The sequence below is a fragment of the Cotesia glomerata genome, linkage group LG1 (assembly GCF_020080835.1).
Source record: "Cotesia glomerata isolate CgM1 linkage group LG1, MPM_Cglom_v2.3, whole genome shotgun sequence".
Taxonomy (NCBI): Eukaryota; Metazoa; Arthropoda; class Insecta; order Hymenoptera; family Braconidae; genus Cotesia; species Cotesia glomerata.
Window position 1 is genome coordinate 474,455 of NC_058158.1, and position 27,352 is coordinate 501,806.

At 31.2% G+C, this 27,352-nt stretch overlaps 1 protein-coding gene across 6 annotated transcripts in view; it reads right to left on the reverse strand.

Annotated features, from left to right (window-relative positions):
• The window catches only part of LOC123262930 (chondroitin sulfate N-acetylgalactosaminyltransferase 1), a 75,053-nt gene that overhangs the window by 28,554 nt on the left and 19,147 nt on the right, over positions 1 to 27,352 (reverse strand). For all 6 annotated transcript variants that reach the window (XM_044725468.1, XM_044725437.1, XM_044725452.1 and 3 more), the window contains 2 exons: positions 24,225 to 24,282; positions 2,857 to 2,905 (listed from right to left, as the gene is read on the reverse strand). In XM_044725468.1, the coding sequence (XP_044581403.1) occupies positions 2,857 to 2,891 (35 nt within the window). In that variant the 5' untranslated portion in view covers positions 2,892 to 2,905; positions 24,225 to 24,282. The remainder of the gene's footprint in view (positions 1 to 2,856; positions 2,906 to 24,224; positions 24,283 to 27,352) is intronic.

Below are 27,352 nucleotides of genomic sequence, written 5' to 3' on the forward strand. Positions count from 1 at the left end.
CTGTTTCAAATGTTAAATTCTCTCAGAGTAAGACCCCCTTCTCCTTATCTGAGTTCCTCTTCTCCTTATAGTATGGACTATATATTGAAATGGCAATTTTTAATGTTTGAAACTGTAATTTTTTAAGATGAGAGAGTCGTTATTTACTAAAGTGATAGCTATTAATCACTTATTTTCGATATTAAATTATAAATTGTGGATTTTACACTTTCTACATTAAATTCTGTAATAGTTATATTTTTGCCACCCCCGATGTCCGGTGTACTGTTTGAAACTATAAAAATTAACCGGAATCCGAGAGAATTTTACAGTTTACTTTTTTCCGTGTATAATGACTACAATATTGTTTTTAAACTCGCTAATATTTTATGGACTTTGTCTGGGCCCATAACCTGTTGCAATTTATTTTTAAAGGCCGTAAAAAAATACAAATAAAATTTTTTTAACAAAAACAATAACAAAATTAGAAGCGGTATTGTGGATTTAATATACGAAAAATTTGATTTGAAGCGAATACTTTTTTCCATGCACAGAAAGAAAAATTACTTGAATCAAGTAAATAATTTTGAAGAACTTCATCTTCTTGATTTGAGTAGAAATATTCTTAAACTAAGAAATTTTTCTTGGTTTCAGTAAAATTAACTTGATTCAAGAGTTTTTCGTCTTGATTCAAGACAATGAAACTCTTCAAAATTATTTTCTTGGTTCAAAAATTTTCGTCTTGATTCAAGTTAATTTTTTTTTCCGGGTAAATTGTTTAAAAATGTTTATTACACATTTTTGTTCCAGAGAGAATTTAGAAGCCATTCCAAATAATGCAACTCAGTGTATATATATCTGTATAGATAAAGTACGTGTCACGTCTGAGCCGAAGAAAAATTCGTCCGCATCGTTACTTTATATCCGGCGCACGTATAAAACGCCGTGACACATTTTTAAAGCTACTGGTAGAGTACCCGACGCCTTTTCGTCTTCGTCCTTCGTATTTTCGTCCTTCAAGTACTCACAGACCCCCCTAAGTTTGTGCTCATGCGTACATACCGTACCTACATCGAAAAGCTCTCCACGTACGGTACGTTATTACGATAAAACTCCCACACCACTCTCCGATCCCATTTCCACGGTCCAGATCGGCTTCAAAAACGTCCAATATTATATATATATGTAATATTGTATGTATATATATATATATATATATCCGATTACATTAGTACAAATTTAACCGGAGTTATGCTGTGAATTGACATTTAATTTACGGCGGTTTTAATCCGTGAATATATTCTATAGAACGGGAAAGAGATGATAAAGGTTAGGATAATCACAGACGGTAATGTCGTTGGAAGGAAGCCCATTCTGTCGAGACTTGCCATTCGTCATGTCTGCCACTCTGACAAAGATCCCTTTACTTAACTTTGGTTACCTTTTTATCTTTTTTACTTTTAAAAACGCGCAAACTCGGCAGTCTTCATTAGGGAGACGTTACACTGGTTAACTACAAACTCTGTGAAACCGAGCTCACGGATATCACGCTCATCTGGAGCAAGCTCGAGGGTCAAAGTACCAACTGAGAGCACGTAATGTCGGTCTCGTAAATTTCTAAAACAGCTCTTTAATACATACAACACACGCACGCCCTTTAATGTTTGCTACCTACAACTTAAACTACTCTGTCAACCGATAAGTGATAACCTTCACGAATAAATCTCTTCCTTACTGTCAGTCCCAACTTTCGGCTTCAATATTATTCTAATTACAAATTTATCCTTTATTTTATTTAATTTATTAACTTTTAATAAATCATTTTTAACATCAGATAATTTTATAAATATTTTTTTTTTTATTTATAATTAATTAATTAAATATTAAATGCAATTTTTTAAAAATAATTCAACATTATTCTCTGACATTGATTTAATTTTTTAATAAATTAATTAAAATTTTAATATTAGAAATAATAAAAATTATATTTTCTATAATAAAATTTATTCAGAGTTAATCACTATTTTTTAAATAATTAAAAAATATATATTTAGACCCTTGAATAAAAAGATTAATAATTTTTTTATTAAAAAAAAATTAAGACTGTTAATAAATATTGATTTATTAACAGTTAATAATAAAAATAAAATTTAATCTAATAAATAAAAAACAGTTTGTCACCGAGATATAAATTAATTACAATGATGGTTTGCCGTTTTTGTTAAACCAAGGTAAATATTAATTACTAGGAGGGTAATATGGATGACGCAATAAATGTTGCAAGGGAGTTTAATTAAATTGGAGGAAACTCTTCGGGAGGTCATTCAACAGAGGCTACTTTATTAAATTATGTTGTCATTGTGCTTACAAGGCGTGAATAACTTTCCGGATAAAATCACCTAAGCGATGTAATATAAATATAGATGGTTAGATATCTGTGTACTAAATATTAAGTGTACTGAGTACATGTGTATTTGTTTACACAGTAAATGAGTACATGAGTACTGAGTATGTGTTTGAGCTCCGGAGGTCGCGCACCAAATTGCGGTCAACAACTAACTTGGAGAAGAGTCAAGCGAGAGGAAAAAGTACACAGTATAAAGAGGCTCCTTTGTCGTAGCTGTCCCCGGAGTTTCAGCGGAGCAAGCTGTCGCGATTCTTTCTAAAAATTCACCAGCCCGAGCTAACTAAATAAATTATCATCATTATTATTATGACTGTTATTAGTGTGTTTAATGTGAGCTTTTTTTTTTTTATTTAAAACTGTATATTTGTCTTGATTCCGGGTCTTTGACTCCGCTCCGAGACCTTTGACTCTATCGCGGCGGTATTTATACAACCCGTACGTTATTAGGAAATGGAAATGTCGGTACTCACTTCAAAGGCGAAGAAGAGATCTGGGCTCTGGTCATATGAATTATTTTATCTGAAACAAATAAGAGTTTTTTTTGAGTAAATATTTGCAAAAAATTTTAAAAAGATTTTTTTTCTGTCAAAAAAAATTCTAATTTATCCATATATAATTTTTTTATGTCCTAATAAGCCTTCAAAAAATCTTTATAATCCCTAATATAGTCATATATGCCCGCAAATAATTTTTTTAAAATTAGTTGTGAAAGTTTCCAACAGGTGGCACATGGTCGCTAAATCTTCTCAATATTAGAGAGTTAACTTTCAGAAATTAAGTATTAAAATAAAAAAAAGTATATTTCTTCTCATATAGCTCAATGTGGCCACATATAACCAGATCAAGCCATAAAAAATATTATTCAGGGTTTTAAATAAATAAAAAACTTCTAATATATCCATATATAATTTTTCTATGTCCTAATAGTACTTCAGATGTCTTTACTATCCTTAATATGGTCATATATGCCCACGAATGATTTTTTTTAAAATTAGTGTTGAAAGTTCCCAACAGGTGGCGCATGGTTGCTAAATCTTTTCAATACTAGGGAGTTAACTTTCAGAAATTAAGTATTAAAATAAAAAAATGTATTTTTCTTCTCATATAGGTCAATTTGGTGACATATAACCAGATCAAGCCATAGAGAATATTTTCCGAGGTTTTAAATAAATAAAAAAGCTCCCTTCTGTTTGGTGCCGGTAAAGCAAAAGAGAGATTAAACTATCGGCATATTCATACCGTGGGAGTGAAGATATAGAGTTAATTCCGGTATACATAAAGCTAATCCAGATTTGGTAAGATTCACAATGTTTGAGAAACTTGTGTTATCTCGTCACCATAAACCGGACAAGTTTCTGGGGTTCAGTGACGTCATACACCCATTATATTATCCAACACATTGTATACTATAGACTATTGTATTAGCACATGACCCGTGTGTACGTGCCAGCCCAAGTGATGCAACTAATTAGCTCTTACCCGTGTAATAAATCAACAGACAAGAGGTTTACGTCAACGTAGAACGACCCGAGAGCCCTTGGGACTCGACAAAGGCACCAGCTACCGAAATAATAACCCTTCTATCTTTCTTTTCGCTCTCATCCATTCTCCTCCTCTTGCTCGGTAATTTTCCGCAGCCCCGCAGTCATTGAAGCAAGCTGGCAATTATTTCTTGAAGGCCGGCGGACCGGGAGGGCTATGTTATGGCAATTGACTTAATCGCGTGGATCCTCTTGAAGCAAACGGCACACAAGTGTCCTTGTCTGGTGATCATCCTCACATTATACACGATGAAATGGAATGGGCGATATCATATGAGGATGAGGATCATGCAGAGCGTACTGCGAATAAGCATCATGTCAAGTCAATTCTCAATACAGACCATCAGTTACTACCATCCGATCGTGCTTATCACCGGCGCTACCCTCATGCCTCCTTCCATCTATCCATCCATCCATCCCGCCTGATTGGTACCGCTCCGCTGGTGTTTCCTCGATGCCAGAGGTTAGGTACACGCAATCAGCCTCTGTTTGCTCAGGCTCCGGCTTGTTATCCCATTTGTATGCAAGCAGGTGGACGAGAGCTTCGGACATACGACGGGGAGACCTCGGAGATCCCACTGAGCTACCTACAATGGCGCCTGTCTCATTAATTTGGATTTACCCCCTAATCAAACTAATATTACAATTTAATTCATCATTCTTCATCATCAGACTCTGGATCTTCCTCCTTTCTATTCACGTCACTATAAATTACACATCAGCTTGTTCGATTCAAAAATATATTAAACCAATTTTTTAATTTGTTTTAGAGCACGGAAAAAAGTAAACTGTAAAATTCTCTCGGATTCCGGTTAATTTTTATAGTTTCAAACAGTACACCGGACATCGGGGGTGGCAAAAATATAACTATTACAGAATTTAATGTAGAAAGTGTAAAAGCCACAATTTATAAGTTAATATCGAAAATAAGTGATTAATAGATGTCACTATAGTAAATAACGACTCTCTTATCTTGAAAAATTACAGTTTCAAACAGTAAAAGTTGCCATTTCAATATATAGTCCATACTATAAGGAGAAGGGGAACTCAGATGAGGAGAAGGGGGTCTTACTCTGGGAGAATTTAACATTTGAAACAGTAAAAGTTCTACTCTTAAAATATATATTTTACCAGTCCAAGCAAGTCAATAATTATAGTTTGATTTTTAGCGTTGCGTTTAAAATTTACCATTTTACTTTGTAAATATTGACGTTGCTTGTATTAGAAATTTACTAACTGTATTTTATACTTTTTACATACCATGCGATCATTTTTTAGGTACGAAATGATAAATATCAAAGCCTAAATTCTTAATTATTATACTTTAACATTTTAGACATTCACATAGCAAATATTACTGTTTGAAATAGTAATTTCTTCCGTGTAAAGAATAAATTGTAGCATTTGAATGATAAATATTACATAGTGATTATTAAAATCACGATTTTACTGTTTGAAATGGTAACTTTTAGCAGTTGATCATTACTTATTATAAATCGACTATTATTTATTACTATTTCCATTTTTCCTTGAGGTTTTTAAAATAAATTTTTTTGATATTATTGATTTGATTTAAAAGTAACAAAATACAAAGTTGTGTTTATTTTTTGTTGGAATTTTTTAGACATCAATTTGTATTGTTCAAAAAAATTTTTGTATGGTTTGGAATATTGCAAGGAGTAAAACTGAATAATTACCAATAAAATAGTCGATCGGTAATATATCTCTAGGGATTTTCCATCCATCAGTGTTGTGTTCTCAGCTCTCAGACACACTTTTCATTTACTTAGAGGTTTTCCAGGGCCATAAACCCGGTGTTTGATGGAGAGTATACTTTTATTCTCACCTTTTATATATGTCTAGGTGGGAAAATAAATCCCAGGATGATATTATTTCAGTGACGTCAGTGAAATTTTTATGACACCGACGTAGGAGGTAATATCGGTCGGAAATTGGAAGTGGTAGATTGAAAAGAAGGCAGTGAAGCCGTAACACGTAATCAAGTTTGAATAAAGTACATATTCCGCGGGCGCTCGGAGATGGATGTAAGAAAAGCCAAAGAGAAAAGAATAAGAGGGATTCCCGATGTCGGGCTCAGAAGGAAGGACACAAACGGAGGACTCGGAGAGTTAAGACAGGAAAAAGGAAAAATCACCCAGGAAATTGGCTCCTAATATAAATCAAGATGGGCATCCTCTTCCTCTACCGACTCCTTATCACATATCATGTGTCCCGCCTCTGCTCTTTCCAACGTATTCTTCTTATACATTCGTTGCCAGTTTACTTTCTCGGGCTAAATGGAGGCTTCGAGGGAAGGTCAGGAGCTCCTTAAACTTGCCTCACTTCTGCTATTAACTCCCTCATCAACATCGAGCCTCTTCATCAACCCCAGTCACTTATTTTTGAATACTAACCCTTTCTGCAGGCTCTACTGCAAATCTTCTTAGAAAATTGGGATTATTATCTAGATCTAGGGGACCTTATTCATGTATCCCAGTTAGAAAATTTACTGTTAGTTTTTAGGTTGCTTTTTTTTTCAAGACTATTTGAAAAGTTAGACTTAACAAGTCTTAAAAAATTTTGCTTTATTGAATAATCAATTTTGTTAAATTGCACTGTACTTTCATAAATATTGATGTTTTTGAAGATATAAGCTCATTCCGATGTTACACCCACCAAGGGAATTCATTTGAGTACCCACATGCACTTTCATATATTTTTCATGTATACATATATATAATATACAGGGTGTCCCAAAAGTAACGGACGCCATTGTAGCATCTGATGAAAAAAATAATTCTGAGACGAAAAGTCCTTAGCCATTTTTTAATTAACCGCACAGGTAATTAATTATTAATTAAAATAACGTGTCTTTCTTTGTTAGAAAGAGAGCGCCAGTGTCCAGTAAAGTATGTGCCAAACAAAGACACAACTAACTGTATGACTAACTAGCTTCTATAGCTAACGTAGTCACACACATTTACTTACACATTCACACGTGCAAGCGTCTTCGTTTGGAACGCACTTGACTGGACACTAGTGCTCTCTTTCTAACGCATAAAAGGACGTTATTTTAATTAATAATTAATTATCTATGCGTCTGATTAAAAAATGGCTAAGGACTTTTCGTCTCAGAATTATTTTGTTTATCAGATGCTACAATGGCGTCCGTTACTTCTGGGACACTTTGTATATAAATATATGAAAAAATCATGTGGGTACTTAAATGAAAGGTGTTGATGAGTGTAACATCGGGATGAGCTTATATCTTGAAAAATATTATTAGTTGACAAGATAGCAAAGTCAGTTCTTAAATATTGACATTTTTAAACATATAAGCTCATCCTTATGTTATACTCATCAAGAGCTTTCATTTGAGTACCCACATGCATTTTCATATATTTTTCATACATTTATATATATAATATATATAAATATATAAAATATATGAAAAATTGATGTGGGTACTCAAATGAAAGGTCTTGATGAGTGTAACATCGGGATGAGATTATATCATCAAAAATATCATTAGTTTACAAGATAGCAAGGTCAGTTCTTAATTATTGACATTTTTGAAGATATAAGCTCATCCCGATGTTACACTCATCAAGAGCTTTCATTTGACTACCCACATGCATTTTCATATATTTTTCATTTATGCATATATATAAATATATAAAATATATGAAAAATTGATGTGGGTACTCAAATGAAAGGTCTTGATAAATGTATCATCATGATGAGCTTATATCTTTAAGAATGTCAATAGTTCACAAGATACAAGGTCATTTCTGAATAATGTATTTGGAGATAGAGCATTTTCGAATACAGTCTAAATACTTATCATCATAAATTGACCATTAGTTAGAATGATATGAAACCTTGAAAAGGCACAACTCTAGGTCGAGACCTTTCTAATGATACCAAATTCAATCATAAAAATCCATTTTATCATATAAATATACTGGCTACAAAATTTTTTTCATTCTCTTAATAATATAGATTACTGTCAGTGAATTTTTGATTAATTATCTCTGATATAATATGAATATAGAAAATAAAAAAAAAATCAGGTAATATCAAAAACTTTTCGATAGATCACTTCATCTCTATCCGCTTACAATTGATTAAATAATTCAAAAGCATCAATACCTCCAAGTACTATTGTTCTGTAATCCAGAAGCGAAATACCGTTTTGAATGTCGCCTATTGGCTTTTACATCCATAATTATGGTGTCATAATTTCGAATGTAATTAATTATAATTAATCAAAATTCCACTCTTATTAAATAATTATCAGTCGGAAAATATGCGCGTAAATATTTGATCCCTTATATTTTGTCGACCACCCAGCAACTGCGGACATATTTCTGTGACATGAAATTGTTTACCTTTGCAATCATAAATTTTATTTGAATTTTTCATTACCAGCAACAATCGAGTAAATATATTCTAGGGATGTTAGTAATTAAAAAAAAAAAAAAAAACATACGTCCAATTTGCAATGTGGCTTGGTAATCAATTTTATTTGATTAAAAATATTGATTATAGAATTACCACATGTGATCCGCTTTTAGTGAAACCATCAAGATGTCCTGTATTTATTTTATTTATTATTTGACAGTTGTTTTTAAATATTTAAACAGAATTTATCCTTGGATTTTATTTATAAAAATCGGTTATTTTTATCGTCACAAAGCATTTTTAATCAACGCTACCACGGAGCAGTTTCGAGGACATTGATGTGCAGACTGTCGACGCAACTGATATTACAGTCGTAAAAGTTTCATGAATCAAGCCCCGCGGGAGCTCGAACGAGGTCGCGTCACGGCCCCCCTTCCATTTCGTTCCGCGAAACGCTGTTGTGACATTTTACCGAGGTTTTTCACAAATTGGAAATTGAAAATTCAAAGGACTAAATTTTCATTTCTTTCTTCCCCTTCCCTTACCGTGAGCCAGCAGTCAGCCGCGATTCAGGCTCCGCAATTTAATTTTCGTCATCATTTATGTCACTATACTTTGAGCGTTCTTTATTGCTAGACAAAAGCTGTTATTTTGACTATTTTCAGGGAATAAATTTAACAGTTGCCCGAGCGAATCAATACTACACTGCAGATTGACAATAAATTTCAGATAAAATGGGATTAAATGAATGAAACGAAATGAAATAGACGGGAAGAATTGAGGAAATAAAAATCAGGCTACTGCCAGTGTGTCAAAATCCGCGAAATTGTCGTCAAGTTCCGTTTTGAGTGACTTAATAAATTGGATTTACATTTACGGGGATGGTAAAAGCTTCTCGCTTCTTTATATTCACTTCTCCGTTACTTAAGAGCGTGTATAGTGGGTGCTATTTGCCATGCATCTGTACGTATATTTCGGTTAATATACCAGCACAAAATAGAATATTGAATGCAGAGCGGTCTAAATGTAATATAGTGGGAAGAATACGCAGAAAACTTAGTAAATTGAAAAGCCTGAAAGCTGAGGCGATACGGGACGGAGGAAAAGGGAAAAAGCTTTCTCCACGTATTCACTCCACTTGCTATTTTATTAATATTCTGGTAAATGCAGCCTCACTAAAGTATAAATACAACAACAGAGAGAAAGAAGCCAAGGGAAGCCAACAACCCCGCATTTAGATTTTTTACACATGAAAAATTATAAACGAAAGAAAACATGAGTATCTTGTTTCTTGGGGAAGGATTCGAGAGCACACATCCATCCCTAAGGATCATAAATTTTGTTCCACTCAGTGGAGATACTATTTGTGTCGTCATTGGATATTTTTAAAAGGACCTGACGTTTCTATTCAAATGAAATATGTATTTGTATTCTTGAAATAGCTTTATTGCGAAGGAACTCTTCTGAGGATAGATAAGATGTTGACCTTTTTTAACTTCCCGCTAAGAAAATTGAAAATTTTCAAAAATCGGGAAGTTATTGCTTTTACCCCGTTTTGTGAAAATTGAGTTTTCATCAGATCTCGACGTTTTAAGGTCATAGGAAGCTTCCCTGACTATTCCCGCGATGGTGTCCGTACGGCTGTGTGTATGTGTGTGTGTGTGTGTGTGTGTGTGTGTGTGTGTGTATGTATGTAAACCTCTTATAACTATTGAACGGCTCGGCCGATCGGATCAAAATAGGTGGCGATCCAAAGAGTATCCTTGCCATTAAATTTCATGAAAATTTGAATCCATTCGGTTCGCTAGATTTTGAGAAATCTCAAAATTAAAATTTTCAAAAAATCGTTTTTTTTGGAATAACTTCTAAACGGCTTCACCGATCAATTCCAAAAACTAATCAGCTCTTGAGCTTGAATAACCACGTCGATTGCCACCAGTCCCATCAAAATCGGTTGATTGGTTCGAAAGTTATCGAAAACGAAAAATTTCGAAAAAAGTGTTTTTTTCACATAACTTCGAGATTTCTTTTCGGATCGTTTTTGACGAAATGAAATAATTATTAGAGCTCAAAACATCACGTCGACCGCCATCAAGAACGTGGAAATTGGTTGATTGGTTCGTGAGTTATCGTTGTCGAAAAAATTCGGAAAAAGTGAATTTTTTAAATTTCTCTAAGATTTTCAGTTCGATCAGTTTGTGTTCAAAAGTATATCATAGATTCTAAAAAACTGCGTGGAATTCTGCCAACCGCATGAAAATCGATTCATTCATTTAGAAATTATTGCAGTCTGAAAATTCAAAAAATAATGTTTTATTAAACTTCTATCAGACTTTTGAGCTCGAAGAGCTCAAAAGTATACAACAGCTATTTCTTTGAGCTCGGAGAGCTCAGAAGAACACACAAATAGTATTTTGAAGCTCGAAGAGCTCAGAAACGTCATAAGTGCAATTTCAAGCGTTTAGGTATGGAATTGGCGGGAAGTTGCAGGGATGGCCTTTAGGGTCAACCGTTTTCCAGATTTTTAAATCTTTTTTTTTTTCTATCTCTCATTTAGATTTAGTTGGGAGCATTTTCGAATGATTTACTAGTTTATTAATCATATTTACCTAACTATTCTTATTTTGAATCGAACTATTTATAATCACGTATACAAGTAAACTTGTCGCTATCCCGTAGAGTGTAATTTATACAAATCTCAATAACTTTGAAATTCAATAACTTCGAAACTATGTTGTTCACAAATTTCATTTTACTCCAATTGATCTGCCCAAATTTAAAAACAATACTCAGATAACCCATTTTAAGGGGGGGGGGGAATACCTGTAGAAGGACGTTTTTATGCTGATTTTCATTAATTTTTAACTTTCCGCTAAGAAAATTAAATTTTAAAAAATCGGAAATTTATAAAAAAGGATTCAAAAAAACTTTTCCATTAGGTTCACGATATCTTATTTTTTGTGTGCTAGAAAATTAAACTAATTACTATTTTTCTACTACACAACACATTAATTACTGTTTTGGAAGTTCAAAAAATTTTTGAATTCTTTTTTATACGCTTTTATAAAATTTTTGAATTCGCTTTTATACGTACAGATATAGTGTAGGAATTCTTTTAGTAGGGAAACTACTTATCTACTTTATTGAGTAGTGATACCAAAGATTTCTCTCGAAGCTCATAATCTTTTGAAACGGCGACGTGTATAAAGAGTAAATTCAAAAATTTATTTCCCAAAAATTAGTAACTTAACCAAGCTTATACATTTAGTGAGTTTTTAGTTTGCATTGATCATCAGTACAAATCGAAATCATTCATAGAATAAAATTTTCACAATGAATGAAAATAAAATATAAAATTTAAAGGGCCAGTAAAGCTCTGACCATCCATACAACCTTGAGTAAGTAACTATACAGTGTACACTGACGTGTACAGTGTCTAGGATGATTATAGTGTCTACCATTTATATACCAAAAACGTGAGTAATAACATTGTATGACTGGATGGTACGTGTGTTTGGTGACTAGCGAAGTATCTGGGAGACCCAGGTTCGAATCCTGGCGCCGGCAACGTGGCTTCGTATTTAATTTCATCTAAATTCCCCCGTTATTCATTTGTTAATATATTCATCATTCATTTCATTAGATTTAATATTTATTTATTTATTTATTAAATATCTAATTTATTAAATATCTTATTTATTCTATATTCTTCTACGTTTAAACATTTATAATTTTCTAAATAAATTTTAAAATTAACTCTTAATTCGATACTAAATGTAAATAGTTAGTATAGTCTAGTAGCTTTATTAACGAGTCCAATAGCTCAAATAATGCTGCCTCATCAATCAATCTGTGGTGCCAAAATTATAATGCTTTAACGAATATGCAATTAATTTGTGGCTTATTATCTGTGATTTCTCACGCTTTCTGTCGGCGTAGTTTAAAAGAGATAGAATACCCGGCTTGTGGATGTGAAAAGTCGCTGAACACATTAGCTGTTCGGTCAATTAATTTTTTAACTTCCCGTCAAGAAAATTGAAAATTTTCAAAAATTGGGAAGTTATTGGTTTTACCCCGATTTTTCAAAATCGAGTTTTCATCAGATCTCGACGTTTTAAGGTCTTAGGAAGCTTCCTTGACTATTCCCGCGAGGGTGTCACTATGTCTGTATGTATATATATATATGTGTGTGTATGTATGTAAGTCTCGCATAACTTTTGAACGGATCATCCGATTCGATCGAAAAATTTGAGTCGATCGATTTTGAGAAATCTCAAAAATAAAATTTCCAAAAATTCGTTTTTTTTAAATATCTTTTGAACGGCTTAACCGATCAATTCCAAAAACTAATCAGCTCTTAACCGCAAAAAACCACGTCGATTGCCACCAGCCCGGTCAAAATCGGTTGATTTGTTCGTGAGATATCATTGTCAAAAAAAATTAAAAAAAATGTTTTTTTCAGAATTTTTATGAAATTTTGAGTCTGACCAGTTTACGCTTAAAGATTTTTTAAAGAACTTAAAAAACTGCGTTGAATGCCGTAAACCGCGAGAAAATCGGTTAATTTATCCAAAAGTTATTGCGGTTTGAAAATTCAAAAAATAGTGTTCTATAAAACTTCCATTAGCCTTTTGAGCTCAAAAGCACAGAACAGCGATTTATTTGAGCTCGGAGAGCTCAAACATACGAAAATTATATTTTTGAGCTCGAAGAGCTTAAAAAATAAGTGAATCGTTAAGCTCTTAGGTATGGATGTAGCGGGAAGTTGCAGGGATGGCCTTTAAGGTCAACCGTTTTCCTAATTTTTTACTATCTCTCATTTAGTTTTAGTTGGGAGCATTTTCGAATGCTTTACTAGTTTATTAATCATATTTACCAAACTATTCTTATTTTGAATCGAACTATTCTTAAAAAATTTATTATTTGTGATTAATTTTAGTTTAGTTTTTTAAAACAATATTAAGAAGGGTTTCTCTGTTATAATCACGTATACAACTAAACTTGTCGATATCCCGTAGAGTGTAATTTATACAAACCTCAAAAACTTTAACTTTGAAATTCAATAACTCCGAAACTATGTTGTTCATAAATTTTATTTTACACCAATCGATCTGCCCAAATTTAAAAATAATACTTAGAAAACCTACTTTAAGGGGGGGGGGGGGGAATACGTGTAGAAGGACGTTTTTATGCTGATTTTCATTAATTTTTAACTTTCCGCTAAGAAAATTAAAAATTTTTAAAAATCGGAGTTATAAAAAAGGATTCAAAAAAACTTTTCCATTAGGTTCACGATATCTTATTTTTTGTGTACTAGAAAATTAAACTATTTACTATTTTTCTACTATACAACACAGTAATTACTGTTTTGGAAATTTTTGAATTCTTTTTTATACGCTTTTATGAAATTTTTGAATTCGCTTTTATACGTACAGATATAGTATAGGAATTCTTTTAGTAGGGAATCTACTTATCTACTTTATTGAGTAGTGATACCAAAGATTTCTCTCGAAGCTCATAACCTTTTGAAACCGCGACGCGTATAAAGAGTAAACTCAAAAATTTATTTCCCAAAAATTAGTAACTTAACCAAGCTTATACATTTAGTGAGTTTTTAGTTTGCATTAATCATCAGTACAAATCGAAATCATTCATAGAATAAAATTTTCACAATGAATGAAAATAAAATATAAAATTTAAAGGGCCAGTAAAGCTCTGACCATCCATACAACCTTGAGTAAGTAACTATACAGTGTACACTGACGTGTACAGTGTCTAGGATGATTATAGTGTCTACCATTTATATACCAAAAACGTGAGTAATAACATTGTATGACTGGATGGTACGTGTGTTTGGTGACTAGCGAAGTATCTGGGAGACCCAGGTTCGAATCCTGGCGCCGGCAACGTGGCTTCTTATTTAATTTCATCTAAATTCCCCCGTTATTCATTTGTTAATATTTTCATCATTCATTTCATTAGATTTAATATTTATTTATTTATTTATTAAATATCTAATTTATTAAATATCTAATTTATTAAATATCTTATTTATTCTATATTCTTCTACGTTTAAACATTTATAATTTTCTAAATAAATTTTAAAATTAACTCTTAATTCGATAGTAAATGTAAATAGTTAGTATAGTCTAGTAGCTTTATTAACGAGTCTAATAGCTCAAATAATGCTGCCTCATCAATCAATCTGTGGTGCCAAAATTATAATGCTTTAAAGATTATGCAATTAATTTGTGGCTTATTATCTGTGATTTCTCACGCTTTCTGTCGGCGTAGTTTAAAAGAGATAGAATACCCGGCTTGTGGATGTGAAAAGTCGCTCAACACATTAGCTGTTCGGTCAATTAATTTTTTAACTTCCCGTCAAGAAAATTGAAAATTTTCAAAAATTGGGAAGTTATTGGTTTTACCCCGATTTTTCAAAATCGAGTTTTCATCAGATCTCGACGTTTTAAGGTCCTAGGAAGCTTCCCTGACTATTCCCGCGAGAGTGTCACTATGTCTGTATGTATGGATGTGTGTCTGTGTATGTGTATGTGTGTATATAAATCTCTCGTAACTTTTGAACGGCTTATCTGATTCGATCGAAATAAGTGTCGTTCTAAAGAGTTTCATTACCCTGGGGTATCTGATACTAGTTCGAAAAATTCGAGTGAATCAGTTTTGAGAAATCTCAAAAATTAAATATCCAAAAATTCGTTTTTTTGGAATAACTTTTAAACCGCTCTACCGATCAATTCCAAAAACTAATCAGCTCTTAACCTTAAAAGACTACGTCGATCGCCACCAGTCTGATCAAAATCGGTTGATTCGTTCGTGAGATATCGTTGTCGATAAAAATTGAAAAAAATTTTTTTTTTCAGAATTTCTATGAAATTCTCGTTTTGACTAGTTCGCGCTCTAAGACTTCTTAAAGAGCTCAAAAAACTGCGTTGAATGCCGTAAGCGGCGAGTAAATCGGTTTATTCATTCCTTCAGAAGTTATTACGGTTTAAAAATTCAAAAAATAGTGTCATATGAAACGTCTATCAGGCTTTTGAGCTCGAAGACCTCAAAATAAACCGAAAATAAAATAAGTGAAATGTTGCGCTTAGGTATAAAGTCAGCGGAAAGCTGCAGGGATGGCCTTTAGGGTCAATCGTTATACTAATTTTTTTTTTGTATATTTAACCACTGATAAAAAAATTTTTAACAATTTAATAAATAAAATTTTTTTTATTAAATAATTAATTTTGTTAAATTTCATTGCAATTTCTTAACTATTGACATTTTTTAAGATATAAGCTCATCCTGATGTTATACTAATCAAAAGCTTTCATTTAAGTACCCACATGCATTTTTTATATATTTTTCATATATACATATATATAATATATGTATAAATATATGAAAAATTGATGTGGGTACTCTAATGAAAGGTCTCAATGAGTGTAATATCGGGATGAGCTTATATCTTCAAAAATATCATTAGTTGACAAGATAGCAAAGTCAGTTATTAATTGTTGACATTTTTTAAGATATAAGCTCATCCTAATGTTATACTCATCAAAAGCTTTCATTCGAGTACCCACATGCATATTTAATATATTTTTCATATATACATATATATAAATACATAAATATATGAAATATATGAAAAATTGATGTGGGTACTTAAATGAAAGGTCTTGATGAGTGTAACATTAAGATGAGCTTATATCTTTAAAAATGTCAATAGTTCACAAGATACAAGGTCATTTCTTAATTATGTATCTAGAGATAGAGTATTTTCGAATGCAGCCTAAATACTTATCATAATAAATTGACTATTGGTTAGAATGATATGAAACTTTGAAAAAGCACAAATTTAAGTCCAAATTGTTCTTATCCTCCGAATAATATAGATTTATCCATTGGTAATAAATAATTTAAAAAATAAAAAAAAACAGTTATATTAAATAAATATATTCCGATCAGTATATCGTCATTGAAGTTTCTTTAAATATCTGATGTGCACTAGCTACTTCAGTCTCACGAAGAGTGGATAAAATTAACTAAAGCATTATCTTAAAGATCGATCAATCAAAAAGACTTGTCAAACTCGGTTTCAGTTACGTCGAAAATATTTATCGAGGTAGTAGTAGTAGCAGTTTCCGAGCACTTAGCTCCTTTCGACGTGAGATATATCGAGTAACTCTCAGCAGAAACAGAACCGCAGCCAGCACATTCGTCACATTCTATATAAAAGGACACTCACGCGGACATATTTCATTGAATTTAATGTATATAGTTCGCTTTTTGCGACAATTTCGTTCTAGCAAGTAACTCTTTTATTCACTCACTATCGCCGTCTGTTTACGTGTCTCAGTTTCTCTAGCTAAAGCGGCTTTTGTATCGTGACGTAAGCACCCAGATCGGATCCGCCATCAGAATTTCTGGTTGAAAAAATAAAAAAAAATATATAAAAGTCTTTTTATAAAAACACTTCGATCTATAAAAAAAAAAAAAAAAAAAAAAAAATAGTAAACAAGATATGAAATATCGTTAGTGGCTGAAATTTATCTCGGGAAGTATTTTTTATTTTTTTACATTTATTTTGATAATGAAAAATGCTGGCGAATGAAAAATAATAGTTTAAAATTTGTTTTAAAAAATAATGAAATATATTTATATGTATTGTGTATTTATTATTAAAGAGAAGCTTTTTTTTATTCAAATTCTGGCGAATGGGGAATATTGCCGGTACAGATAATATACATGGTGTCATTTTCTCGCCAATTTAAATATATTTTCCAAACAGACATTTATACGAGGGTGAAAATGTGTGTGTGCTCATATGTGGCGACACGTACGAAAAATTGTGAAAGAAAAATGGCAAGTGGAAAAGGCGCTGAAAATAAAGGAGTTTCAAATACTAGAAGTAGAAGCAGAGTTTGAGGGTAGAGAAGAGGCAAACATCTCGCGGGTACTCCTTGAGTGTTTGTATCTACACGTGACTCGGTGTGGGAGTATACAGAGGAAGAAAGAGGGTGGGACAAAATAGAGAAAATGAGACGAGAGCTAGGTGAACCGATATAGAAAGCTAACATCAGAAACGGGTTGTACCTTATGAACTTTTCCTTTTCTCTTTTCCGAGTTTTCCTCCGCTCCGAGCGGAGCTTCTGTAATTTTTGGCCGGCTTCCAACTTTACCCTCTACCTACACCCTCCTTTCTCAGAAACGACAGAGACAAAACTCATATTCTTGCTGATGGAGTGAATAAATGAGTACACGAAAAATCTAAACGCGCTTTTTTTGAATTTTTCAATTTTTTTATGGAAATTTTGATTTTTGATAATTGTTTGGATATTGAGCTTCATTATTTTTGGCTCTAAATTACCCTTAATGTCTTTTTTTACACTTTTAAGTTGTGTTAGAGATTAAAATTTGAGAATTAATATCAAAAATTCAAATATCCTCATGAAAAAAAAATATATGTCGAATTACATAAAAAATATATTTTAGGTATTAAAAATCTATAAAAAATATATAAATATATATATATATATAAATTATGTATAGTAAATATATTTTTAATAATTAACTTTTGGCCGATTGACATATATATTTTATATATTTTAAATATATTGTAGATATATTCAAAATATATTTTTTTTATATTTTTAGCTATGTATTTTTTATGTATTTTAAGATATATCTTGAACATTTCTAAAATATATAAAATATATATGAAAATCGGCCAAAAGTTAGTTATTAAAAATATATTTACTATACATATTTTTTTATATATTTATATATTTTTTATAGATTTTTAATATATTTAAAATATATTTTGACATATTTTTTTTTATATTTTTTGTTCGTGGGGGTAAAAATATTATTTTAATATCTTTGCACAAAAAAAAAATTAAATTAAATCTACTAAATAATTTCGAAGAATTTCAGCTCTTAATTTAAAAAGAAAAATTCTTTGAGAAATTTTTTTTGGATTAAGTAAATTTTATTTAATTCAAAAATTTTTTGCCTTTATCTAAAATATTAAAACTCTTCAATATTATTTTCTAAGAAATAAATAAATATAAATAATTTATTTGAAAGAAATAAATAAATAAATAAATAATTTACAAATTTTTCAATCATTAAAAAAAAATTTTTGAATTAATTTATGATAAAATAATAAAAAAAAAAATATTATTACTCTTTAAATTGATGTAAAAATAATTTAAATTAAAAAATAATTATCTGACACTTGCAATAGAGTTATTATTGAGTCGATGTTTTGACCTGTTGGTCACCGAGGCCAGTAATCCGTGAGTCGGATTAGCCCTCTGGAGATTTTGGATAGAATCTCATTAGGTCAACTGAACTGTTGTATAACAAAAGATAAGAGCCTAAGAGAGCTCCCGGGATTACGTTAAATCTTGGTGTAATCCTCGGAGTCTGAGGACTGACATTTCCCTCGGAAAAACACACTCGCCCTTTGTTATACTTCTCAGCCGTGTTTTTGTTATTCATACCGTTTTAACATCAAGCTCGCTTACTTACTTTTGGCATGTTAAGGTGACGAGCAGTAGGGGGCAGTTATTCATATAGAAAAAGAGAAAGCTCAAGCACGCTCATAATACAGGAATTTTGAATGGTTTTTGCTGTAGCTGAGAAATATACACAGAAAGAAAGATTTCTTGACTGAAGAACAAAATTCTTGGCTCAAGTAAATTTTCGGTCGCCCAAAGGAAGACCGAAGTTGTCTTGGCCGAAGTAAAAATTTTTCTTGAAATTCTATTCTTGCTGGAAGTCATTTTTTCTTAATTCAAATTATTATAAATACTTGATACCCATTTTAGATTATTTTAGCGCGCAATTATACAGATTGAATGAAAAAAAATGATTCAATATTATTTGATCTTCACATTTGACATGTTAGTCAATAGAAATATTAATGAAAATTTACTATCAAGATATTTAATCTTTTGGAGCAAGAGAAAAATTTTCTCAAGACAAGAAAATTTACTTCTGTCAAGAACTTAATTTTTTGGAGCAAGAGAGAAATTTTCTCAAAACAAAAAAATTTTCTTGACTTAAATAAATTGTCTTGGATCAAGAAACGTATTTCTTGAAGCAAGGAAATTGATTTGTTGGACTAAGTGAAATTTCTTGTGTCAAAAAAAAATTTTTTTTTCGCCCAAGTAAATAATTATGAAGAAAAATATTTTCTTGGCTCAAGTGAACCTTTCTTTCTGTGTAGTAGAAAAATGATAAACGGTAAATTTTTTGCCTCGATACCTGGACGTAATAAAGCATGACGGAGCCGGGGACAGGGGCAGGAGTTTTAGTTTGAGTTTGGATGGAGTTGGGAGCGATGTAGCGAGCGAGCTTTGGGTTATGAATCCCGGTGAGAAATGAAGGTAACTTTGGATCGTTTTTCAAGATTTTCCTGGCTCACATTTCCTGGCATTCTGATGATCGAGACGTAGCTCGCTCAAGCTCAAGCGGCCGCGTGTCAGTTTACCACTCAGACACCTCCAGAAGCAAATGAAAGAGAGGAATCCTTCTTCTTATTATTATTATTGATATTACTCTCTTAAAATATATAGATATAAATATTTCAATGAGAAATGAACTAGTTGGCTGAGCTTTCGCTTTTAGAACGAGCACTGATCGCTTCCGGAGCTCGGGGCTCGGGTCACACTGCGGGGCTCCAGATCGATTTCTCTTCCCTGAAAAATGACTCGGGATATTACCAAGTCGCGGCGAGGCAAGCGTAAAAACTTGCTCCAGAAAACGAATAATAATAAAGCCAAAAAAACCAAAAAAAGTGTAAGAAATGTTATATGATATCTCGATATATATTTCGGATAAAAAGTGTAAAGTCTTGAGCCAGAGCTTGAGGTTTTACTCGGTTCAATTCATCAAATGTTAAAACTAAAGCTCTTTTGCTTGCTCACTTTGATAACTCGGACTTTGCCTCTCAAAGCTCTGCTCTTCTACTTCCACTTTTACCCCTTCGATTATTACTATCCGTTTTCCTTTTTATTCCCCCGATCTGTACATCAAAGCGCTCAAACTCCTGAAAGTATCACATTTATTCAAATCTTTTTAATAATTTTTCTTTTAACCTTCGACAAAATAATTTATATTAAAATGACTTATTAAATTTATTTTAAATAGCTTTATAAATTTTTTAATATTTTTTTTTAACCTCGACTATACAATTAAAATAAATTTTTTTTATAAAAATATTAAAATAAATTATTTTTATTAAATTAAAAATATTAAAATTCTTTAAAATAATTTTTTTAGCTAAAAAATATTTTATATATTTTTATTAAAATAATAATATGATATAAAAATATTAAAATAAATTTTTTTTATTAAATTAAAAATATTAAAATTCTTTAAAATAATTTTTTTAGCTAAAAAATATTTTATTTTTTTTTAATTCAAGACATTTTTATTAAAATAATCACATGATATAAAAATATTAAAATTCATCAAAATAATTTTTTTAGTTAAAAAATATTTAATATATTTTTAATTTAAGATATTTTAATGAAAATAATCATATGATACCTCGTGTAGCTTAAGTAATAACTCTACACGAAGAGTTTGTAAATTCTCTCTGGCATTTTCCTTCTTCTGGCAAGATTTAACCGACACTTTGAGCTGACGTGCCATGTAAATGAGCTACGAGCTTACCTACGTAGAGTGTAGTATGAATATTTGTTACAAATGCGGTGAGCAGAGGTGGAAGTACCACAGTGACAATGACAGCTACAAAGATGAGACACACATGTTTTTATGTATTATGTATATAAAGACACAGTACGGAATAGCGTGAATACTCCCTACTCGTTGTAAAGCCACATTTAAACAGGCAACTTCCTGAATGCACATCCAATGTAACAAACCACCCCTCCTCCTTCTACTGCTCCTCGGGTATGTTAACTGCATTAATTCTATTTCCAATTACAAGTCACTCGTCTTCATTGTCCCGTCTCTGTAGAAACGCTGTTAATTGACACAGTCTAATTAGAAATAGCTCCAAAAAATAAACTCCAATTTGTTGAATATTTATGCAGAAGAAAATTTGAAACCCTGGAAAAAGGGTATCGATTTTAGTCGGTGTTTTATGGCATTAAAGTACGGCGATCGGTTCTTTTGTGTTTTGCTTTTTATTTTACACGCCGTTGTCTCTTTTTCCGCTCACGATCCCACTAGATTGATTTTCCCTTACGACCAATAGTCGCCAAGAAAATGATAAAATAATAAAACTAAAAATTATCTCTCCAGAAATTTATTTTCTTTCATTATTTATTATTTATGACAATACCGTGAAATTCATCTGCTTTCAATTCCATTATTTTTCATTTATTTATTTATTATTCCATTTTTTTTTCTCGAGAAAAATAGGAAGGAAATATTAATAATTCATGACATAGACTACATCTCTTTCTGTTAGTATAATTCACGGCTTTTTAGATAAATACATACACAAGAAATATCTTCTTTGCAAAATATTCAGCTCACATTTATGTAGACCTTAATACTTATCTACATATCGCAGTCTTTTATTTAGTAATGTGTACAGCAAGTCTAAGTCTACTCGAGTTTTCTCTATAGAGCATACTGTTGACTGTCAAGCTTGCTCCATATATAAATATAAATATAAAAATTAAAACAAAGAAACACGCCGTCAAAGTGAAAGCCAATAGCTTATGCACAAAAACACATGTGCTGCTTAGAAATAGCAGCTTCTGCAGGCACATTAAAATTTTTTATTCAAAGCTCTTCTTACTTTGTTCTTGTTGTTTATTTTTCCGGCTTAATTCCAGTTAGAATAAAAAACCTGTATATTTGCGAGATCGTTTTTTCCTGCGGAGGCATAATGGGGCAATGATAGTGTGACACGAGCATTATACAGTCTTGATATCACGAGTGCTTTTACAGGGAACAGCGACTCAAGTGATTGCACGGGAAAAAGCATTTTCATTTCCACGGCTCAACTAACTTTAAATCCTTTGACGTTATGCAACTACTGCTTTCAATGGGTTACGTGTCAACGCAAATTCCATTTACTCTACTTTTTTTTTTTTCTTCATTTTTTCCACCTCTTATTTACTATTTTTCCAAGTGCTTTCAACTTTGCCCTTTCTATAAACGAAAAACCATTCATTTCATTTACCTCGACTTACATTTACTCAAATTTAAATTAATACTGTTTAAATTAACCTCTTTTATTTTTTTTTAAGCTTTCAATCAAAAGTTAAACGTCAAAACTTATAATTGGAAATGTCAAGGATTTTTAATTTTATTTTTCGGATAAAGAAAATTTTGATAAAATTATTCAATTAAAAAAAACTCTAATCTATATTATTAAGAGAATAAAAACAATTTTGTTTTCAGGATAGTCTTATGATAAAATCATAAGATTTTTTTAGTGAAATTTAGTATCATTGCAAAGGTCTTGAATTGAATTTGTGCCTTCTCAAGGATTCATATCAATTCCTGCGATAGTTAATTTATAATGATAATTATTCAGGCTGCATTCAAAAATGCTTTATCTCAAATTACACAATCAAGAAATGACTTTCTACTTTGTGAACTATTGACATTTTTAAAAATATAAGCTCATCCCGACATTACACTCATCGAGACCTTTCATTTGAGTACCCACATCAATTTTTCATATATTTCATATATTTATGTATATGTATGTATGAAAAATATATCAAAATGCATGTGGGTACTCAAATGAGAGCTCTTGATGAGTGTAACATCGGGATGAGCTTATATCTTAAAAAATGTCAATAATTAAGAACTGACTTTGCTATCTTGTCAACTAATGACATTTTTAAAGATAATAAGCTCATTCCGATGTTACACTCATCAAGAGCTTTCATTTGAGTACCCACATCAATTTTTCATATATTTCATATATTTGATATATATTATATAATTGTATACATGAAAAATATATAAAAAATGCATGTGGGTACTCAAATGAAAGGTCTTGATGAGTGTAACATCAGGATGAGCTTATATCTTTAAAAATGTCAATAGTTAAGAAAGTACAGTGCAATTTAACAAAAGTCATTGTTGAATTAAGCAAAATTTAACATAGTGACTGCGGATTGCTAGTAATTACTTATAATATGAAATTTAGCCGACGTTCTTAATTTTTTTATTTATTAAATTAGACCTACAAAATATTTTTTTTTTAATAATTTTTTTAATAAATAAAAATTTTTAGATGTCGGCTAACTTAATTTTCACCACTTACATTTATCTATTTATTTCTATTAGAAAAATTTATTAGTTTAAAAATCATTCTACTTAAATTAAAAAGATAAAATTTTTAAAAATTATTTCGTGCACGCATTTTAAGCTCAAAAACAGTGAAAAATCCCCGAGGTGTCCTGCAGAGCTGACTGTTTTAAAAATTTTTCAATTAAAACTTCTGTCCTATTCTCCCACGCACCGGATTAATTAAAAAAAAACTCGGTAAAATCATTGTAATTATAATTTTTCTCCCTACTTAGAGTGAGTTAATGCAGTAAATAAAGGAGGTGAATGAAATAAAGTTAGTTCTAATTTAATAAAACGGAGCTCTTATGTGGTTTATTTTAACTACAGTGTAACAACATTTAGACGAAAGCTTTCATCCAATTTTCCAGCAACTCCAAAGTTTTCGCCAAGACCTCACTAGCTCACCGCGGAGTGTAACAAGATTAAGATCCTCCGGAGGGCTTTGGCTTCGGATACTTAAAGAGTAATAATTCAATGCATTCGCCCCTCTTATTACTCTCACATAATGAATAATGAATAATGATAAGTGATAATAATAAATTCATTAGCATAATAATAACAACAAGAAGACAACAAGAATATCTGGTTACCTCTATCGCAGTTTGCGCGGATCTCGGAATTTCATTGTCGTCCTAGTCAATCGCATTTCTGAAATCAAACAGAATTATAATTATTATTATTATATTAATAGGTGCGATTGTGTAAATTTAGTGAGATTTAGTGAGACAAAGAGACATGTCCCATTGAAATGTTGATATTTATCGCGCTTAAATGGGAATTATTAGCGCAGCAGGCGTTGCCGAGACGTCTGGTGATTCGAGTGGCTGGTGGCTGGAAACAAGAGTGGTTGTACTCGTGGCTCTTTACTGCATATTGCCGCAGTTTCATATTTCAGCGGGAGTCTCTGGAGCTGCCTATATATATATATATATATATATATATATATATATATATAGCATATATATATATATAGCATACATGCGCCATATATATATATATATATATATATATATATTATATTCTATACCGGTAGAATCTGCTGGGAAATCATTTCAGTTGGTTAAACGAGCAAGACTCGGATGGTACGGTTGCCTCCAATGTCTAAACTATTTCTCTTACTCAGATTTAACTCAAAATTAAAGCCCCCGGCGACTGACTGAGGGTAGAAAAAAAAAGATAAGCTCAAATAATCTTAATAGACCGTTTTAAAAAAATTATTTTCCAGCCCTTCAATATTTTATTGTAAGAATAATAAATTCCATCAGTGTAATCTATATTATTAAGAGAATAAGCTAAATTTTGTGGCTAGTGTATTTATATGATAAAATGGGTTTTTATGGTTAAATTTGGTATCAATAGTCAATTTATGATGATAAATATTTAGGCTACATTCGAAAATGCTCTATATTTAGGTACATAATTAAGAAATGACCTTGTATCTTGTGAATTACTGACATTTTTAAAGATATAAGCTCACCCCGATGTTACACTCATCAAGACCTTTCTTTCGAGTACCCACATCAATTTTTCATATATTTATATATATTTGATATATATTATATGAATGTATATATGAAAAATATATCAAATATGCATGTGGGTACTCAAATGAAAGCTCTTAAAAAGTGTAACATCAGGATGAGCTTATATCTTTAAAAATGTCAATAATTAAGAACTGAGTTTGCTATCTTGTCAACTAATGATATTTTTGAAGATATAAGCTCATCCCGATGTTACACTCATCAAGACCTTTCCTTCGAGTATCCACATCAATTTTTCATATATTTTATATATTTATATATATCATATATATGTATATATGAAAAATATATCAAATATGCATGTGGGTACTCAAACAATAGCTCTTGATGAGTCTAACATCGGGATGAGCTTATATTTTAAAAAATGTCAATAATTAAGAACGGACTTCGCTATCTTGTCAACTAATGATATTTTTAAAGATATAAGCTCATCTTAATATTACACCCATCGAGACCTTTCATTTGAGTACCCACATCAATTTTTCATATATTATATATATGTATATATGAAAAATATATGAAAATGCATGTGGATACTCAAATGAAAGTTCTTATTGAGTGTAACCTCGGGATGAGCTTATATCTTTAAAATTGTCAATAGTTAAAAAAGTACAGTGCAATTTAACAAAAATCATTATTCAATAAAGCAAAATTTTATTTATTTATAATTCACAAGTCACGGCAGTCACGTAGTGACTGCAAGGATGCTAGTAATTTTTTTATTTAAATTACCGTCAATTATTGTGTGAAGAGGAAATTGTTCAGCTCGTTTAAGTGCTCAGTAAATTGCAAACGACCCAAAGAACCAAATTAACCGATATTGAAAAAGTAAAGGGAAAATAAGAAGCAATAAATTGAAATAAAATTATTTAGCGCTGTACTTTGTTGGTATTATATTAGTTTTTTACTTTTTTTCGGGCTGCATGAGCGATAATGGAGAAAAAGGAAAGGAAGTAACGAGGTTTGTGAGTCAATAGACTTTTTATTTCCACGTAAGCATAATCAGAATAAGGGAAGTCGAGCGCCAAAGCCGGAAAGCTGCCACGATGAGGAAAAAGAGAAGGAGGAAGAAACTCGCGTGTAATGGAGAGAAAAAAATCCGAGTTAAATTGAAATTTAGTAATCTCATCACTGAAATAACCGTAAAGAAAATGATCAGGAGACTTGGGCGGTAATGAAAATAAATTTCTGCATAATATTTAAATGAGGAAAAATCAGAGATTATTATTTCGAGTGACGGAGTGAAAATTGGATGATAGAGTGAAAATGAAACTCGATTCGTCGAAACAGTTGGAATAAATCGTTAAGAATGTCAACACTATTTTGGAATAGGAAGTAGACATTGAATCGATCAACGTCGTCTGGGGTTTACGAATAACGAGTGTTCATTCTAGAACAGCCATTGGTATTATATCGTCTTCGCTCTTCGCTGATAGATTTAAAACGAATCCGCCGCATTATTCTTTCCTGCTGGGCAAAACCTTTACGAGCCATTTTCATCCCGTCATCCATACTATCTTCGCTATCCACTGGTGGAGCTCTCCTACGCCCCATCTCCGATCCTATCAATATCTCTGTATCTGGGAGAGTCTAGTTTGATAGAGTTTCCTCTACAGAGACACACATCTACCTACATACACGTCCTCTAACATGACATTTCATTCTGGACACTTTTTCCTTGCTCAGCAACACAATTCCGGAATATTTAATTTTTTTATTTATTATTTTACACAAAATAAATCATTGGAATTTTTTTAATCATCTTTTTTTTTTTTATTTTTTACAATTAATTTTATTTTAATTATACATTTTCTCAAAAATTGATTATTTAAAAAATTTAATTAAAGCAATATTATTAAAAAATTAGTTTTGAAATCACAAATAAATTACCAAAAAAAAATATTTTTATTACAAACCTACTCAGCAGATTTTAATTATTCATTTTCTCAAAAATTGATCATTTGAAAAATTTAATTAAAGCATTATTTTAAAAATAATTCATAAAGAAATCAAATAGCTTTATTATTTAAAAAATTAATATTAAAATCAAAAATAAATTACCAAAAAAAAAACATTTTCATTGCAACCCTAATTTATTCATTTTTTTTAATTAAAATTGACTATTTAAAAAATTTTATTAAAGCATTATTTTAAAAATAATTCATAGAAAAATTAAA